The 18,996-nt window shown below is 40.7% G+C and overlaps 1 protein-coding gene across 2 annotated transcripts in view; it reads left to right on the forward strand.

Annotated features, from left to right (window-relative positions):
• FMO1 (flavin containing dimethylaniline monoxygenase 1) overlaps positions 1 to 4,748 on the forward strand; it is a 34,219-nt gene extending 29,471 nt beyond the window's left edge. For both annotated transcript variants that reach the window (XM_065936775.1, XM_065936774.1), the window contains 3 exons: positions 1,098 to 1,453; positions 2,124 to 2,196; positions 3,991 to 4,748. In XM_065936775.1, coding sequence (XP_065792847.1) covers positions 1,098 to 1,453; positions 2,124 to 2,196; positions 3,991 to 4,333 — 772 coding nt within the window. In that variant the 3' untranslated portion in view covers positions 4,334 to 4,748. The remainder of the gene's footprint in view (positions 1 to 1,097; positions 1,454 to 2,123; positions 2,197 to 3,990) is intronic.
• The last annotated feature ends 14,248 nt before the right edge of the window (positions 4,749 to 18,996 follow it).

Consider the following 18,996-nt stretch of genomic DNA (forward strand, 5'->3'; position numbering starts at 1 on the left):
ACAGCCCCCTTCCTACTACATGTACTTCATTCCTCTGGGTCTCTTCATCCTTTTCTCATACACCTTCCTCTCTCCCTGCTCTTCTAGTCCTGCTATGATCTCCATTTTTTTCCTATCTTACCTACCCTCTTCTGCTGCCTAACTCCAGGTCCCTTAGGAGTTTTAAACTTTTCACCAGAGCCTTTCCTACCATTAGCTTGATTTAGCCTGAATGGCCACTCAAAAGACTTTATTTAATCCCACAAAGCCTAGAAAATGTAAAAGAAGCCTGAGGAATTGTAATATCTTCCCTGTTAGATTTAGCTAATCCTTTTTCATTTCCAAAGTTCTTAGAAATATACTATTTCATATGTTCTTCATCCTACCCAATCAACTAACAAGGATGGCAAGTATTAGCATCCCTATTTTACAGGTGAATAAAAGAAAGCCTACAAAGATGAAATGGCTTTCCCAAGCTCTGTTAAGTATAAACATTTGGACACAAAGCCACCCTTACTACCTCCTGCTCCAGAGCTCCCTCCATTTGATCACATTGTCTGTTTCTGTGCATTCACGATAAGCCCAAAATGACTCAGCTTACTTAAAATCATCTAGCAAAGCATTTGCTTTGTGATTCCAAAGACACAGCCAGAAAAGAGTGATTCCAAAGGCATAGCCAGAAAAAGCTCATTCTACCCTTGTTCCTTTTAAACACATGCATACTTTCCTTGTACAATTGTTTCTGAGGAGGAAAGAGTTTCTAGCGTTTCTCAGCAGATAGACAAGTCCCTGGTTTCCCTTGTGGTCCTTCAGCATTCAGCTATCTCTAAAATGACAGGGATAACTGCATGCTAGAATTCAACAGGAGAAGTAGAGCTAGACAAAACTCTGACGACCTTCTCCCCAGGCTTCTAAATTCTTGTAAATGGTAAGCATGGTTCCATCATCCTTCTTGGTCGTTCATGAATCCACTCCCACAGAGATAACTTCCCACAGTACTGTCACCTCCTGCCTAGCTGAGGGGAGAGTCAAAGAATGAAGAGGAGAAGGGGAGGAGGAGGGCGGGCTGACTGCATCAGTTCCTGGCAGATCTCTTCCTTATCCATGTTAATGTCTAGGGTACAACTAAGAGAGCCTGTGCTAAATGACGAGCTCCCAGGCCGTATCATCACTGGGAAAGTACTCATCAAGCCAAGCGTTAAGGAAGTGAAGGAAAACTCTGTCGTATTTAACAACACCCCAAAGGAAGAGCCCATCGATATCATTGTTTTTGCCACTGGATACACTTTTGATTTTCCCTTCCTTGACGAGACTGTAGTGAAAGTCGAAGATGGCCAGGCATCGCTATACAAGTACATCTTTCCTGCACATCTACCAAAGCCAACCCTGGCTGTCATTGGTCTCATCAAACCCTTGGGCTCCATACTACCCACAGGGGATACACAAGCTCGATGGGCTGTTCGGGTTCTGAAAGGTAAGTGTATAAGAAATAGGAGAACATGGGAACTCCCTGGCAGTCCAGGGGTTACGACTCCTCATTTCACGGTGGAGGGCTCAGGTTCAATCCCTGGTTGGGGAACTAACATCTCACAAGCCACGTGGTGTGGCCAAATTAAGATAAATTAATTTTAAAAAAAGAAATAACAGGATATATGTGTTCAGTTTACCATGTCATTTTAGATACTGGAAATTGAGATTTTTCCCACCTCCCATCTAAAATAATAGAATTTTTTAAAGCAAATTCATCTATTGTTCACTGAATTACAATATCATAATGAATTTGTGCCAGTACAAGCACATAAGATAAATCATGGATCAAAAAATATCAGCTGCTAGTCTGACTGAATCAACTGGTTCAATGAACATTTGAACATTTTAAAAGCTCAATCAATTGAATGACAAATTCAGTCAAGCCAGTTGTGAGGTTCTGCAATTTCAAATAAGTAGTGAGGGGATTTGATTCTTACCTCTTCAACTGGTGGCATAATCACCAGGAGTTAACATTACTCTGCTAACATTTCTGCCAAAAGAACAGATAACTTGCTGGGTACTAGAAATAAAAGATGTGCAGTAGTAAAGCATCTTTGCCTGCTAAGGAAGCACTGAAGTTACATTGCATTTTTGTTTATTTGTTTGCTTTATAGGTGTGATTAAGTTACCACCATCAAGCATAATGATCGAGGAAGTTAATGAAAGAAAAAAAAACAAGCCCAGTGGGTAAGTTAAGTGCTATGCATTCTTTTTGAATCACAACTAAAACTGGTAAGGTAAGAGCAAAGAATGGTGTGACTTACACTGGAGAAAAAAGAAGCAGCTAAGACTCAAAAGGAGGGAAAAAAAGACTAAGCTAACCTGTTTAAGGAAAGAAAGGAAAAGGAAACTGAGATTTTAGCATCCTAAACCATCACTTTAGACCATGGTCATCTAGCATGACATGGAGACGTGGAGTTTATATCCTAAACCAAATGTAATTAATCCTTATCTACCAGATAGTACTCTATACTTCTATCCATAATCAGAAGGCAAACTGTTGTGTTTATCCACTCTGACACCAAAGGGTCTGCTCATTCATTCTTTTCAGCAAATCCACATTCCGCTCTCCTGTTTTTATTCAGATGGCCACTCTAGAACAGGAGTCAAAACAGGGCCAATGGACCAAATCTGCCAACCACCTATTTTCCTATTTTAAATCACTAGAAAGAAGAAGATTTTATGATATGTGCAAATTTTGTAAAATTCACATCACTGTGGCCATAAGTAAAGCTTTATTAGCACACAGCCCCACTCAGGTTTGGGTTTCCCTGGTGGCGCACTGGTAAAGAATCTGCCTGCTGATACAGAAGACACAGGTTTGATCCCTGGGTGGGGAAGACCCCCTGGAAATGGCCACCCACTCCAGAATTCTTGTCTGGGAAATCCCATGGACAGAGGAGCCTGGCGGGCTACAGTCCATGTGGTTGCAAAGAGTCAGACACGACTGAGCGACTGAGCAGACTCAATTTAAGTATTGTTTAAGACTGCTTTTGCATTAGGACAGCAAAGTTGACTAGCTGAGGTAGAGACTGTAACATGGCCCTCGTAGACCTTAAATATTTAGCATCTAGCCTTTTGCAGAACAAGTTTGTCGGCCCTTCTCCAGAGAGAGGTCTCCACTTGCGCTCTGCTTTTTGGCTACCACAAAGGGCCAGGGACAGAGGAAGGCAGATGGCCAGCTGGGAAGGACTCTTGCTCTCCCCAGCTCCTAATCCTAAAGTACCTCTGATTTTCTCTGTTTTACTGTTTATGTTTCAGACTTTGACATATATTTTTCACTTGGGAAAAAGAAGGGGTTTATGGCCGAGAAAAAAGACTTAAAATCACTGCATTTAAGAAACACCACTTTTCTCCTTCATATATATTTTCAAACTTCAAATGTTTTACTATCCTTGTCAAAGTCCTAAATCCCAAAATTATAAAAGCACTTCCAGTGTCTCTTCTTCATTCTCAACCTTGTATATGATTTGATCTCCATTATGCAATTCTAGTATAACATAAATCACTAATTAGAACTACATGAAACAACAGCTTTTGTCACTTTGGTCAGTCGAGGGATTAATTAATTAAAGATTAATATCAGCATTACACAGAATTTCACCCTACTGAGTTTTGTGATTTTTCACATTATACAAATCAAGCAATAATTGAGTTTTAGGAAGATATAAGAATAGTAAAATTATATAAAACCTTTTTTTCTAGAAATTGCTAATCATTTAACAATAGAACTCAAGTAATACTAGATTCATTATCAGCATTTGACAAACAATGTGTACAGAGTGTTTTTTCAAAGGATCTATCTTGTATTTAAACAATACCGTGAGACCATTTGACAGCTATGGGCGTGGAGGGAAGAATACAGAAACCAGTTCAAATTTTGTGGCCTCATTGTTTACTTCTGGCACTTTTAGTTGTTCTAAGGTTACCATTATTTAATCTTTTTGTTTTCTCCTTTATCCCAATCTTCCTTTTATAAAGGTTTGGCTTGTGTTACTGCAAAGCTTTGCAAACCGATTATATCACATATGTAGATGAACTCCTGACCGCTATCAATGCAAAGCCCAACCTGTTCTCTCTGCTCCTGACGGATCCACGCCTGGCTTTGGCCATCTTCTTTGGCCCATGCACACCATACCAGTTCCGTTTGACTGGTCCAGGGAAATGGGAAGGAGCCCGAAATGCTATCATGACCCAGTGGGACCGAACATTCAAGGCCACCAAAACTCGAATTGTACAAGAATCCCCATCTCTCTTTGCAAGCTTACTTAAACTCTTCAGCTTCCTAGCTTTGCTTGTGGCCATTTTCCTGATTTTCCTATAAATAAAAAATTACCTAAATAAACTATCAAATGCACAGAGTAGATGGGCAGCAATCTGGTTCCCCCACTGCAACAACTTTGCCTTCATGACTATAATCTATATCTGAGCAATGAAAGCCACCCCTCCCCCTTCCCTGGCTGGCTTGAGGGCCCACTAGTATTCCTGGGTGTCTCCCAGCTCCACCTGCTTCTAATGCTAGAGAAAGATAACCAAGATTTCTGTGCATTTGAAGGCTGCTGGAAGGTTCAAGGTTCATTTTAGAAGAGAGAGTTGTCTCAGACACCACTCTGAGAAATTAGACCTCTTTCCTATTTTCATATATCTCAATTAAAACTCAATATTTCATGAAAGATTTGGTTGTATTAAAATGGCACTCTTATGGTATCAGTTGATTAAAAATAAAAAGAAAGCAAAAGTCTAGGATTACTTTGAGTGCTCTTTAATTCTCTTTTTAAGAGTTGGGGAAAAGAGAGAAGGGGATGAGAAGTCTATTAATAAAGACCATAAAAGGATGGGAGGTGTCAACGACTTGGTTGGAGTGTTTCTAAAGGAATGTACCTGCCTAGAAGTGCCCATCCCCCTAGAATACACTCTTCAACCAAACAGGGTCTTCAGCTGACATAAGAACAAACCCAATCAGATCTATTCCACAGAAAGCAACCACCTCCACCCACTCTTGGAACCAGCCTCCAGCACCCAAAGGAAAAACATCTTCCACTCACATACACCTTTACAACTCTGCTTAAAGAGGCAAATGGCTGCCTCTTCTAAGAGTCAACCAAATCCAATTGGAAAAGACAGAGCTGAGAAGTCTTTCACAGAGAGATAATAGAAGAAAGATAGGAAAAGAAGAGCAAAGGCAAACACCGTGTCTAAAGCAGTTTTTGACCAAGCTATACCAACCCTGGATCCTCTCTCACAGTTACACATTTGAGAATGTGACTCAGCCAGAAAAGGTGTTGCCTTCACATTATCTCACTGAGGGGCTTAGATGGCACACTTCACCTCATAGAGAGGCCCATGGTTTGCACACTGGAGGAAACTCAAATCCTACGAACTCAGGATTGACTTGTGTAGGTAAGAAGAGATGCAGTTTGTGTCTCTTCCACTCTGGTCTGCTCTTCCAGCTCCTCTTTTTTGTTCCATTTTTTAACACTTCTAACCTATTTCACTTCTTAACATATGTGATATTGTGATATGTAATAATAACTGTATATTTGGTCTTCCTCCTCATTTCCAGCACACAACTCCTAAGACTCTTGAAATCTCCTAAGTGATGAGAACATAAAGATATCTTTTGTTAATGAGGTGACTCTTGGAAAACACCTAAAGATGGGGGCCAATCACCAGAAGAACCATCCATGTGATCAGAGGATTGGAACTTTCCTTCCACCCTTTGGATCTGTGGGGAGGGAAGAGGCAGGCTGGAGGTTGAATCAATAACCAATGGTTAGTGACTTAGTCAATCATGTCTATGTAATGAAACCTCTATAAAAACCAAAAAGGATGAGGTTCAGGGAGCTTCCGAGTTGGTGAAAACATAGAGCTTCAGGGAGAATGGTGCTCTTGAGAGGACATAGAAATTCCATTCCCTTCCCACCTACCTTGCCCTGTGTATCTCTTCTATCTGGCTATTCCTAAATTATATCATCCTTTTATAATAAACTAGTAATCTAGTAAATAGAATGCTTCTCTGAGTTCTGGGAGCCAAACTAGTTCACAAAAGCACTGATTATTTTAGCAAATTGTTGAACCCAATTAGGGGCTCATTGAAACTTCCTACCTACAGCTGGTTCTCAGAAACACGGGTGACAACCTGGGCTCATGATGGACATCTGAAGAGAAAACAATCTTGTAGGACCAAGCCCTTAACCTGTAGAACCTGATACTATCTCTATGTAGTGTCAGAATCAAGTTCAACTATAGGAAACCCAGCTGGTCTCCAAAAACTGCTCAATGGTGTGGGAAGAAAACCCCCACACATACATTGGAATTGGAAGCAGAGCACATAATATAGGAACTCATAGTGAAAAACTGCTCTGCTGAATATAATAGAAATGACTTTGGGAAATGCTTTTCTCTTCCATGAAGCAGAGCTGACACTTGCGCATTCCTCATGAAGTTGGCTGGGAAAGTTGGGTACCCAGGGTGAAGCAGGGCAAGGTGAACTATCCAGGCAACCATGGGGCAAGCTATGTGAACAGCTGGAGCCTGAATCTAATCTCATCTGCTGAACACATTGTGTCAAGAGACTGAATACACAGACAGATTATTGCCAAACCATCTACAGTAGAACTCTGACCCATAGCCTCTGCAACAATCAGATTAGAACACGCAGGACCAAGACTTAGTCAATAAGTGCCAGCTTCTCTAACTCTTGCCCTGATTCCAACTCAGAAACAACAAAGAAAGTCAAATATAATCCCCAAACCAGGCACATGTGATGCCTTGCTTCTCATTAGCCTGCCTCTACCTTTCCCACGCCAACAATCTCCAATAAGAGTATGTCTGAATCCCTCCCATTTTCTAATTTTTAAAAAAAATTCCCCTTCCTGCCTTTGAATCTCTGCCAAATGTAATGATGGTAGCTGAGTTTCTTACCATGGCAAGCTCTGTCTTCATGGGGAAGTTAGTGCTACACAATTTAACAAGAAACAGACAAGGAAATATCAGCTGATTACTCCAAGGTTGTTGCTGTTTGTGGTTTAGTTGCTAAGTCGTGTCTGACTCTTCTGCGACTCCCTGGACTGTAGCCTGCCAGACTCCTCTGTCCGTGAGATTTCCCAGGCAAGAATACCCGAGTGGGTTGCCACTTCCTTCTCCGGGAGATCTTCCCGACCCAGGGATTGAGCCCGCACCTCCTGCATTGGCAGGTGGATTCTTGACCACTGAGTCACCTGGGAAGCCCCTAGTCCAAGGTAACAGAACCAATAAGTGGCTGAGTGAAGACATGGATCTGCAAAACATACATCCAGGGATCTTCTTAACGCCAGCATTTAAGCCTATGGTTTCCAAAGTACAAATGACTTCAGAAGTCTTAATAGTGATATCATGAAAGTCAAATTACATATTACATATTACATGCTTTGCTCCACGAAAGCATCCATATGTCTCCCTTTCTCACTCTGCCTGAGTGTGTGTATAGACCTGCCTCTCTATCCAAGCACATCTGCCCTGCTGTGTCTGGGATTTTGCAGCTAATTTCCTCCATGTAGACCACTATGCTTCTGAATCTCCACATGCATCTTTTTCACTGTTCATCCCTCCCTCTTCTTCTCTGACCATGACTATTCTAGACCATATTCTGTGGCCATAGTGTAGAAAATGTTCAATAGGAAGAAGGGGTCTCATTCCTCACCTTGGAATTAGGCCATAAATCATACTGGGAAACAGTATGTCAATTATAGTTTTACAGAGTTTCCAAACATCTCTCAGAACCAAAACTAGATAACCTTGAAAGGAGTGCTCTTGACAATGCTTATTCATTTATTTAACTGTGAAAGAAGAAAACAAATATTAATTGAGTACTGTTTATTTTTAAACTGTGCAATTCTACATCAGTTCAGTTCAGTCGCTCAGTCGTGTCCAACTCTTTGAGATCCCATGGACTGCAGGACACCAGGCTTTCCTGTCCATCACCAACTCCCGGAGCTTACTCAAACTCATGTCCATCAAGTCAGTGATGCCATCCAACCATCTCATCCTCTGTTGTCCCCTTCTCCTCCTGCCTTCAATCTTTCCCAGCATCAGGGTCTTTTCCAATGAGTCAACTCTTCACTTTGGGTGGCCAAAGTATTGGAGTTTCAGCTTCAGCATCAGTCCTTCCAATGAACACCCAGGACTGATCTCCTTTAGGATGGACGGGTTGAATCTTCTTGCAGCCCAAAGGTCTCTCAAGAGTCTTCTCCAACACAGTTCAAAAGCATCAATTCTTCGACACTCAGCTTTCTTTATAGTCCAACTCTCACATCCATACAAGACTATCGGAAAAACCATAGCCTTGACCAGACAGACCTTTGTTGGCAAAGTAATGTCTCTGCTTTTTAACATGCTGTCTAGGTTGATCATAGCTTTCCTTGCAAGGAGCAAGAGTCTTTTAATTTCATGGCTTTTAATTTCTGCAGTGATTTTGGAGCCCAAAAGAATTCTACATAATTGCCAACTGAATTCTACATAATTACCTATTGAAATACATTTTTTCAATTACTAATTGAAACACATCCCATGCATAAAAACAAATGAATTTGGCTACTGTTGCCTAATGGTCCAGGAGTGAGCAAGAAGAATGAAGACAGAACACGAAATCTGGTGCAATGGGTCAGGGGACCTGCAGCCTCTGTTGGACTGACAGGCAGAGTCCATTCCGAGTCCAGCTTTTGTTCCTAATTGCTGACTACAGGACTTTCTCAGATCTTATCTTTCTCAAGACACATGCTGTGTTGATCACCTACTCCTAAATGTCATGGACTATACTGACATAGTCCAGATCTCCTTGTGTTTACCCCCGGCCGATCCCTTCTGGGCTAGTCTTAGGAACAATTAGCAAGTATGCAGTATTCACGCCTGGTGCCAACCTGGTGTTCCAAGGTCCATGCCGTCATGATCCCAGTCATACTCCCTTCTGGATCTGGCCTTGGGGTTTGTAACAAGGCAATTATTCTTAAGAAAAACATGAAAGATAATCACTAACATAATTTCTTAATATATGCTGTTTTACCAGGTGCTATTTCTGTGAAATTTCTCAGAGCTGTGAAAGTACATTATTAGGAATTCCCACTACAAGTTAGGTCCCAGAAATCTAGCAAAAGCGAAAACATATTAAACACTTTGGCCTCTGGCACATCCTTTAAATCAGAAAGACTGGTAAGGCATTTCAACTCAAGGGTAATTTTACAGTCAGAAATTCTTTTTAGTGTATACAAATAGCACCCCCTACTGGACCTATCTTTTTTTACAGTCCAACACTCCAGATATTTCAATACACCCTGCTTGTAAGAAACTGCTTCAAGAACTGAAATCAGTGCAGAAGTTCTGCCATTTACTAGCTGTGTAAACCTGAGCAAGTAATGTACTTTTCTGAAGCTACAGTTTTCTTTCCTACTGCATGAAAGTTATAACACATCCTACCTCGTAGAGTCTCGTAAGGATTAAACAGTGTAATCCACCACTCCAGAAGGAATGAAGAGATGGAATCAAAGCAAAAACAACACCCAGTTGTGGATGTGACTGGTGATAGAAGCAAAGTCTGATGCTGTAAAGAGCAATATTGCATAGGAACCTGGAATGTCAGGTCCATGAATTCAGGCAAACGGTAAGTGGTCAAACAGGAGATGGCAAGAGTGAACATCAACATTTTAGGAATCAGCGAACTAAAATGGACTGGAATAGGTGAATTTAACTCAGATGACCATTATATCTACTACCATGGGCAAGAATTCCTTAAAAGAAATGGAGTAGCCATCGCAGTTAACAGAAGAGTCCGAAATGCAGTATTTGAATGCAATCTCAAAAACAACAGAATGATCTCTGTTCATTTCCAAGGCAAACCTGGAGTAACAGGCAAATTTGGCCTTGGAGTACAGAATGAAGCAGGGCAAAGGCTAATAGAGTTTTACCAAGAAAATGCACTGGTCACAGCAAATACCCTCTTCCAACAACACAAGACAAGACTCTACACATGGACATCACCAGATGGTCAACACTGAAATCAGATTGACTATATTCTTTGCAGCCAAAGATGGAAAAGTTCTATACAGTCAGCAAAAACAAGACTGAGAGCTGACTATGGCTCAGATCATGAACTCCTTATTGCCAAATTTAGACTTAAATTGAAGAAAGTAGGGAAGACCACTAGACCATTCAGGTATGACCTAAATCAAATCCCTTATGATTATACAGTGGAAGTGACAAATAAATTCAAGGGATTAGATCTGATAGAGTGCCTGAAGAACTATAGATGGAGGTTCATGACATTGCACAGGAGGCAGTGATCAAGACCATCCCCAAGAAAAAGAAAGGCAAAATGGTTGTCTGAGGAGGCCTTACGAACCGCTATGAAAAGAAGGGAAGCAAAAGGCAAAGGAGAAAAGGAAAGATATACCCATTTGAATGCGGAGTTCCAAAGAATAGCAAGGTGAGATAAGAAAGCCTTCCTCAGTGATCAATGCAAAGAAATACTGTACCTAATGTACAGTAAATACTCATATAAGATATATCATTATTTTAAAACAGTCTCTAACTTCAGAGCATTTTGATTTTTTTAAGAAAGTCTACATTTAGTCCTTTCTCTTCAAAAAAAAAAAAAACTTGCTAGATAATTAAAAATAGACATCAAAATTTCAGGCCAAAATGGAAAATATAATGAGACAATTAGCTTGTATTAATAGGATAAGACTATTGGGCACATTTTCCTACAGAGTAAAAGTTATACTATTTAACTATTTTTATAGTCACATTTTTATTTCTGACATCTGTTTTCATGGAAGTGCCAGCAGACTTATAAAGCATGTAACTATGATTAGTCATGGCTATCTTAGTAAACAGTGAAGGAGCAAGAGCAATATGTGAATGGGGAAAGAAACTAAGCCTCGGGTTTCCCTGGTGGCGCAGTGGATAAGAATATGTCTGCCAGTGCAGGGATCATGGGTTCAATTCCTGCTCCAGGAAGATTCCATGTGCCCCAGAGAAACTAAATCCACAAGCCACAACTACTGAGCCCGCGCACCTAGAGCCTGAGCTCCGCAACAAGAGAAGCTACTGCAATGAGAAGTCCATGCACCTTTGCTATGGCCAACACAGCAGCTAGGGATCAAAAGTGGTTGGCGCAGTTTGGGAAAAAGAAACTGGAGACAGAATTAAAGTTTTAAAGATGGGACCGGGTGACTCAAGACCTCTTGGGTCAAGAGCCCTGTTCCTCGGAGCCACATCACTTTTATTTAGTGTCTTGGCAAGCAGAAAGTATCTGTTGTGTTACAGTGAAGTCAGCCTCCTGTGTCCCCGGTCACGGCTCCCATTTTATTGATTACTTTAAACTATCTTTGTTATTTTCTCACACAAGGGCTATCACCTAGCTGGAGTTCATAGATCCGCATATGCCTTGGGAAAACATCTTAGTACGTGCACAAGCAGTGTTCTGAACTTGTGCTGACCTGGCGTTCCAAGGTCCACACTATGTTTTTCCTTAGCTTAGCAGGGCATGACAATCCCAACTCATCACCTGATGTACTTTTATTTGGGTTATGCTCTATTGTTATATTTTGCTTTTATTGTGTTCCCATGGTGATTTTCTCATGGCTTAGCCAGAGCAACAGGCAGTTATTAACCCCTGTGCACCACAACAAAGAGTAGCCCCTGCTCATCACAACCAGAGAAAGCCACACAAAAAAAGCTACAAAGACCCACACAGCCAAAAATAAAAGAATAAAATTAAAAAAAAATTTTTTTAAGAATCTAAGCCTCAACATCAGCAGAGGAGAACACATCACCAAAATTCTCTTCTGTAAAAGCTATCCTACAGAATCTAGACAAAAGGAGACATCGCAGAACATTAGCGGAGGGTGGTGATTGTGAAATGTAAACGTCATTAAACATAGGTTGGGGCAACTTGGTAGTGTTCACCAAAATGTTAAATGCACATATTCTTTGGCACAGCAATGACACATCTTAGACTCTATCCTATAGAAATGGTCACATGTACAAAGATGTTTATTGCATTGCTTGTAACAATGACAAGGAGAAATAGTGTCAGCAGTGGACTGGTTAAATAAACCGGGGTGCATCCTAATTGCAAGAAACAGAAGCTCAACTCCAGCCGGTATAGCGAGAGAACAGTGGCTCATCTACCTCGAGTCCAGAGGGAACATGGGCTTCGGGACTGCACAACCCAGAGGCTCCAGCGCTATTTCTCCAGCTTCCTTGGCTCTGCCCTTCTGCCTTGACTCAGCTCATCTTCAGCACACTAAGAGAACAGCTGCTGCAACTCCAGACTACAACCTGCAGAAAAAGAGAGACTTGCCTCCAGATTTCCCTCAGAAGCAGAATGAGGCAGACAGCAACTTGTACTTTAAAAGTCTGTTTACCCCTTCTTCCTGGTCACATGGCTGCCTAACTAGGGACAATCTTTCCCTGTCTTTCTTGCAGCCGGTGTGGCCATGTGATCATTTTCTTGTGAATGGAAATTATGTGTGTGGTTTCTCCTTCAATTACTTAAAAGGGAATTGCTTACTGTAGACTTCCTCACTTTCTCCTTTCTGAGATCTGTATCATAGTCATGGCAGCAACCCAGTTTCAACCATACAAAGTCCTCAGAGATGACAGAATAACAAGGTAGAAGGCAAAAGTTACTCCGAGTGACTCAGGCAAGAAAGCCGCCTTACCAGCCTAGAGTGGGCAAATGGTTGCATGGCAGAGAAATAAAATTTTCTCTTATTCGTTCCACTGTATTTAAGAGTCTCTGCTACATCAGCTTCCCTTTGCACTATAGAAACAAATGAAAATCTCCAGTGCATCCCTCCTCATGTTTCAAGTCCTCACACACAAACTGCATCAAAACCTCCTTCTCATCATGTGCTAGGGGGATGGGATTCTCCTTTGATTAAAAGACCCACACACACAGCTGGGGGTGAGGTCAGCTGTCTCCAAGAGGCTCAGAGCAGCATGGAGAAGCTGTGAATCAACCTCTGACTCAATTTCTCTCTCTTTCCCATGACTCCTGTCATAATTCTCAGTGATTTCAAAATCAGATATACCATGTCCACACCATGTCCAATCAGCCCCTTAGCCTAGCTCCCTCTAACGATCTTATCCTCCACCTGTCTCAGTCACCTACTACTATACCTGCGTGCATGCTAAGTCACTTCAGTCTTTGCGACCCTATGGACTGTAGTACTCTAGGCTCCTCTGTCCATGGGATTCTCCAGGCAAGAATACTGGAGTGGGTTGCCATGCCCTCCTCCAGGGAATCTTCGCGACCCAGGGATCAAACCTGCTGGTTCAGCTGCAGCTCCTGCACTGCAGGCAGATTCTTTACCACTCAGCCACCAGGGAAGCCTGCCTAGTACTACGTTCATATGCAAAACTAGTGCTGTCCAATTGACTTTTCTGCCATTATAGAAAAATTCAGTCTTCACTCTCTAGTGCAGTCGCCACTAGCCATGTGTGCCTGTTAAGCACTTGAAATGTGGCTAGTGCCAAAGAAAAATGAAATTTTAATTTAATGTTGATTTATATGTAAATTTAGAAAGCTATAGGCTTCCTTGGTGACTCAAACAGTAAAGAATCCGCCTGCAATGCAGGAGACCTGGATTCGATCCCTGGGTCAGGAAGATCCCCTGGAAAAGGGAATGGCAGCCCACTCCAGTATTCTTGCCTGGAGAATTCCATGGACAGTGGCTAAGTGGGCTATCGTCCATGGAGTCACAAAGAGTTGGACACAACTATATGATTAACACTTTCAGAAATTAAGAACATGTTAGAAAGTTATATATGGCTAGTGGCTATTGTATTAAACAGTGAAGGTCTTGGCTATACTACTCTCAACAAGTGTAATTCTCCACTATCTGAATTACAAACATCCCACTCTCCACCAACATCATCATATTCTTCCAGTTAACTCTTCTAATGTGATATTCCCTTCAAACTCCTTGGACTTCCAATCCAAACATTCCACCATCTTTCACCGTCCAGGCTCCCTTTGTTTTCTCATCTCTTTCATTACCCAGTTTAGAGCTCATGATTCTGTAACATCACATTTGCACACTCTCAGCTCCACTGTCTTCTCTCTCTCTCATTCATTCACACTTGCATGGTAGGACTCAAACTCTGGCCAAAATCCAACTCTTCTCTGACTTCAAACTCCACCTGAGCACTTCATCTTAGATAGAAGAGAAACATTCAGCTTCCTAACTGATCACTCTTCACCTCATGCCTATCCTGCTGCTGCTGCTGCTGCTGCTAAGTCGCTTCAGTCGTGTCCGACTCCTTGCGACCCCATAGACGGCAGCCGACCAGGCTCTGCCATCCCTGGGATTCTCCAGGCAAGAACACTGGAGTAGGTTGCCATTTTCTTCTCCAAAGTATGGAAGTGAAAAGTGAAAGTGAAGTCGCTCAGTCGTGTCCGACTCTTCGTGATCCCACAGACTGCGGCCTACCAGGCTCCTCCATCCATGGCATTTTCCAGGCAAGAGTACTGGAGTGGGATGCCATTGCCTTCTCCCATGCCTATCCTACTGCCCCCCAAACCCTGGTAGATTTCTTTAATTCCTTCACTTCCCGATCTCATTTCCTAGTTGACTATTTTATATCATCTCCTCTTACCACAAATCTCTGCCACTTCCTTCTCACCTCACTCTCAGAGAAAAAAAATAGTAGCAATTATCAGATAACTTTGACAGATTTCCACCAACTTCTCTCCCAAATTGTTGAGTTTTCCTCTCTACTTGGTTTTTTGCCACAGTACACAAATATGCCTTATAATTCCAGATTTTAAAAACCCTCCTAAACCACACAACTCTTTCAGCAAACACTTTTATACTCACAGGGCTTCTATGGTGGCTCAAACTATGGTAAAGAATCTGCATGGAATGCGCAAGACCCAGGTTCTATCCCTGGGTCAGGAAGATCCCTTGGAGAAGAGAATGGCGACCCACTCCAATATTCTTGCCTGGAAAATTCCATGAACAGAGGAGTCCAGCAGGCTACAGTCCATGATGTCACAAAGAGTCAGAAGCAACTGAGTGACTAACAGAAAAAAAAAAAAAGATCTGATTTATGATTTAGAAAGATAGTTCTGAAGAACAGTTAATAGGTAAGCAATTGGAAGCAAGAAAACTAAGTAAAAGTCTATTTTAGGAGATTAGTTTCAGTAGTAGCAAACTCGATAATGTTGATCATTCTTAAACTAGACCCTTTGGAGGATGGAAAACTGTTATGAAATAGGACAAACTAAAGAGATTTAATAGCTAAATGTAACTTACAAACTTTGACTGACTCTTCAATCCTGAGAAATATAACCATAAAGAGTGGCATGTGGTTCAATGTACACAAGTCAATTAATGTGATATACCACATTAACAAAATGAAGGATGAAAATCACACGGTCATCTTAATAGATAAAGAAAAATCATTTGACAAAATTCAACAGTTTCTTGATTAAAACTCTCAACAAACTAGATGTAAAAGGAATTTACTTCAACATAGTAAAGGTCATATATGACAAGTCCACAGCTAACATCATACTCAATTGGGAAAAACAAGACAAGAATGTTCACTCTTGCCACTTAGATTCAACATCGTACTGAATGTTCTAGCTGGAGTAATTAGACAACAAAAATAAAGTGTTCAAATCATAAAGGAAGAAGTAAATTATCTCTGTTTGCAAATGACACAATTTGCATATAGAAAACCTTTAAGTACTCCACAAAAAAGTTAGAACTATTAATAATAAACAGAGCTATAGTGATTAGAACAGTATGATACTAGCATAAAGACCGACATACAGAGCAATGTAGCAGAATAGACAGCCCAGAAATAAACCCACACATATATAGTTAGTAGATCTTTGATAAAGCTGCCAAGATCACAGAAAGGGTAAAGGGCAGTCTCTTCAACAGATGGTGTTGGGAAAATCAGATATTCACATGCTAATAAAACTGGACCATTCTCTTACACCATGCTAAAAAATCAATTCAAAATGTATTAAGTACTTACATGTAAGAACTGAAACTATAAAACTCTTAAGAGATAACATATGGAAAAAGCTTCTTGACGTTGTTCTTTTTGTTTGTTTGACGTTGTCCTTAACGATGAGTATGACACCAAAGGCACAAAGGCACAAAAACAAAATAGACAAACAAGATTTCATCAAACTAAAAGTCTCTGAGCAGCAAAAGAAGCAACAGAATGAAAAGAGAACCTACAGAATGAGAAAACATTCCAAACTGTACGTCTGATAAGGGGTTAATATCCAAAATACACAAGGGACTTCTACAACTCAATAAAAATACAAATAACCCAATTAAAAGTGAGCAAAGAGTTTGAATGGACATTTCTCTAAAGAAGATATACAAATAACCAACGGGTACATTAAAAAGTATTCAGTTTCACTACTTATCAAGGGAATGTGAATCAAAACAACAATGAGATATCACATCACACCTGTTAAGATTGTTGTTATCAAAAGCAAAATAAAAGGTAACAAGCGTTAAGATGTGAAGAAATCAGAACCCTTCTACACAGTAGGTGGGGATGTAAAATAGTGCAGCTGCTATGGAAAATAGTACGGAGGTTCCTCAAAAAGATTAAAACGAGAAGTACCATATGATCCAGCAATCCTACCTCTGGGTATTTGTACAAAAGAATTGAAATCAGGATCTCAAAAAGATATTTGCATTACCAGGTTCTTTGCAGCATTATTGACAATAGCCAAGATATGGGAACAACTTAAATGTCCATGGACAGATGAATGAATAAAGAGATGTGGTATATACATACAATATAATATTATTCAGCTCTTAAAAAGGAAAAGAAATTGTGTGATATGGGACAGCATTAATGAACCTGGAGACATTACTGTAAGTGAAATAAGCCAGTCACAAAAATACAAATCTGTATTATTCTATTTATATGAGGTACTCAAAAAAGTTAAATTTATAGAAGGAAACAGTGGAATGGTGCTTGCCAGAGACTAGAAGGAGAGGGAAATGGAGAATTGTTGTTCAATGGATATAAACTTTCAGTTATGCAAGATGAATAAATTCTGGAGATCTGCTGTTCAATGTAATGCCAGGAGTTAACAATAGTGTATTGTGCATTTCAAAAATTTGTTAAAGAGTTGTTAAGAGGGTGTACGGCTTACCAGCTGGCTCAGTAGTAAAGAATCTGCCTGCCAGCGCAGGAGACTCGGTTTCAATCCCTGGGTTAGGAAGATCCCCTGTAGGAGGAAATGACAACCCACTTCAGTATTCTTGCCTGGAAAATTCCATACACAGAGAAGCCTGGTAGGCTACAGTCCATGGGGTTACAAAGAGTTGGACACTACTTTGTGACTGAACACAGCACAGCAGCAAGTGGGTATATCTCATGTCAAATATTCTTAACCAAAAACAAACAAAGGTCCATGAGCAAACTTCTGGAGGATGAATGTGTTTATTACCTTGAGCTGTGATGGTTTCACAGATGCACGCATATGTCCAAATTCATCAAATTATATACGTTAAATATATACAGGGGTTTTTTTTGTATATCAATTAGGCCTCCATAAAACCATTTGCCAAAAATGAGAGGGTAAATATTTAACAAATGGCTGGGGGTGGGGGACATCCCAAATTTGTAGTGTTTGCCAGTTTCCATGATGTAAATAAACATCCCCTGTGAACAATGTCAAGCTATTTTGTCAAGCATTACTATGCATAATACCAAGCTACCACTGAACTTGGAAGACATACATATTCTGTTTATGCACACCAGCTCCAGTACACCACTGGATGAGAACATTTTGGGGAATAACTGGAGAAATTTGAAAGTGGACTGTATGTTGGGTGATACTGAAGTTATGTTGACTTAGATGTGGTAATGATAACGACTCTGTGAGAAAATGCCCTTACATTTGTGAAATATATGCTGAAATATTCTGATGGCATCCTGATGTTTGAAGATGACTTTCAGATGTGTGTGTTTAGGTGTATGTGTGTGTGTCTCTTGGGTACATGTGTGTGGAGAAAGAGAAAGAGAGATGAAGAAAATGCCAATGTGCCAAGAGGTTGCTAGTTGATGAAACGGGTGAGGGAATATGTTGATGCACATTAATCAAATTGTTTTTTCAACTTTCCTCTGGGCTTAATATTTTTCAAAATAAAAATTAGTTTGTTGCCAACAGAAGATTTTATACAAAAATTTGAGTTTGTAGTTTCTATTAAAAGGAATCTAAAAACCTTGCAATTTGGGGCTTATGCTCTCAAATAACACCATTTAGTTAAACCTAATACATGGGGGAAGTGCTTTCCAGTCAGATCTTGTCCAGGCCCTCCTCCCTCATTTAAGTTACCTTCCTGATTGCTGGAATCAGGATTCCTGGCGCATTTGCACCACTGGGCTAGAAAATGTCAAGTGAGGCCAAGATGGTCTTTGACACTGAATTCCAGGCACTCAGTGGAAGGTGTTTAGGATTCTACTATTCTATTATTGCCAGTGCTTCTGTAATTATTTCTCTTCTTGTGCCCTAGGCTAACATCTAAAACCAGTTTTAAACTTTTTCAAATATGTGTTACCAGCTCCCTCTGCTGACCTTTTCTGAAAAGAAGAAGCTGCTTAAATTCCTTATAAGTCCTGAATTTTGAAATCACACTTTTGGGGTTAGGGAACTAACCCAACTTGGGAGAACTTGATGACACAGTGGTCACCTAATTGGCCTTCTCCTATGGACTGCTCCTATAATAGTTCAAGAGACTAATTCAAGAGTCAGAATTTAGTTAAGCAGAACGCCCGATTCACTGGGGATTGTGGTTTGGGCTGATTTGGCGCCCTCTAAAGGCTACCGTGAGAAGGCAGTCGCTCACCACGTGCTCCCCTTTAAGTTCAGAGCTCCGTCGGAACTGTGACGTTTAGGAGGGTGGGGGAAAGGGGCAGAAGTCGCTTGTGGCTTTCCAATCCGACAACTCTATTCTAATT

Source organism: Muntiacus reevesi, chromosome 5 (assembly GCF_963930625.1).
Source record: "Muntiacus reevesi chromosome 5, mMunRee1.1, whole genome shotgun sequence".
Lineage (NCBI taxonomy): Eukaryota > Metazoa > Chordata > Mammalia > Artiodactyla > Cervidae > Muntiacus > Muntiacus reevesi.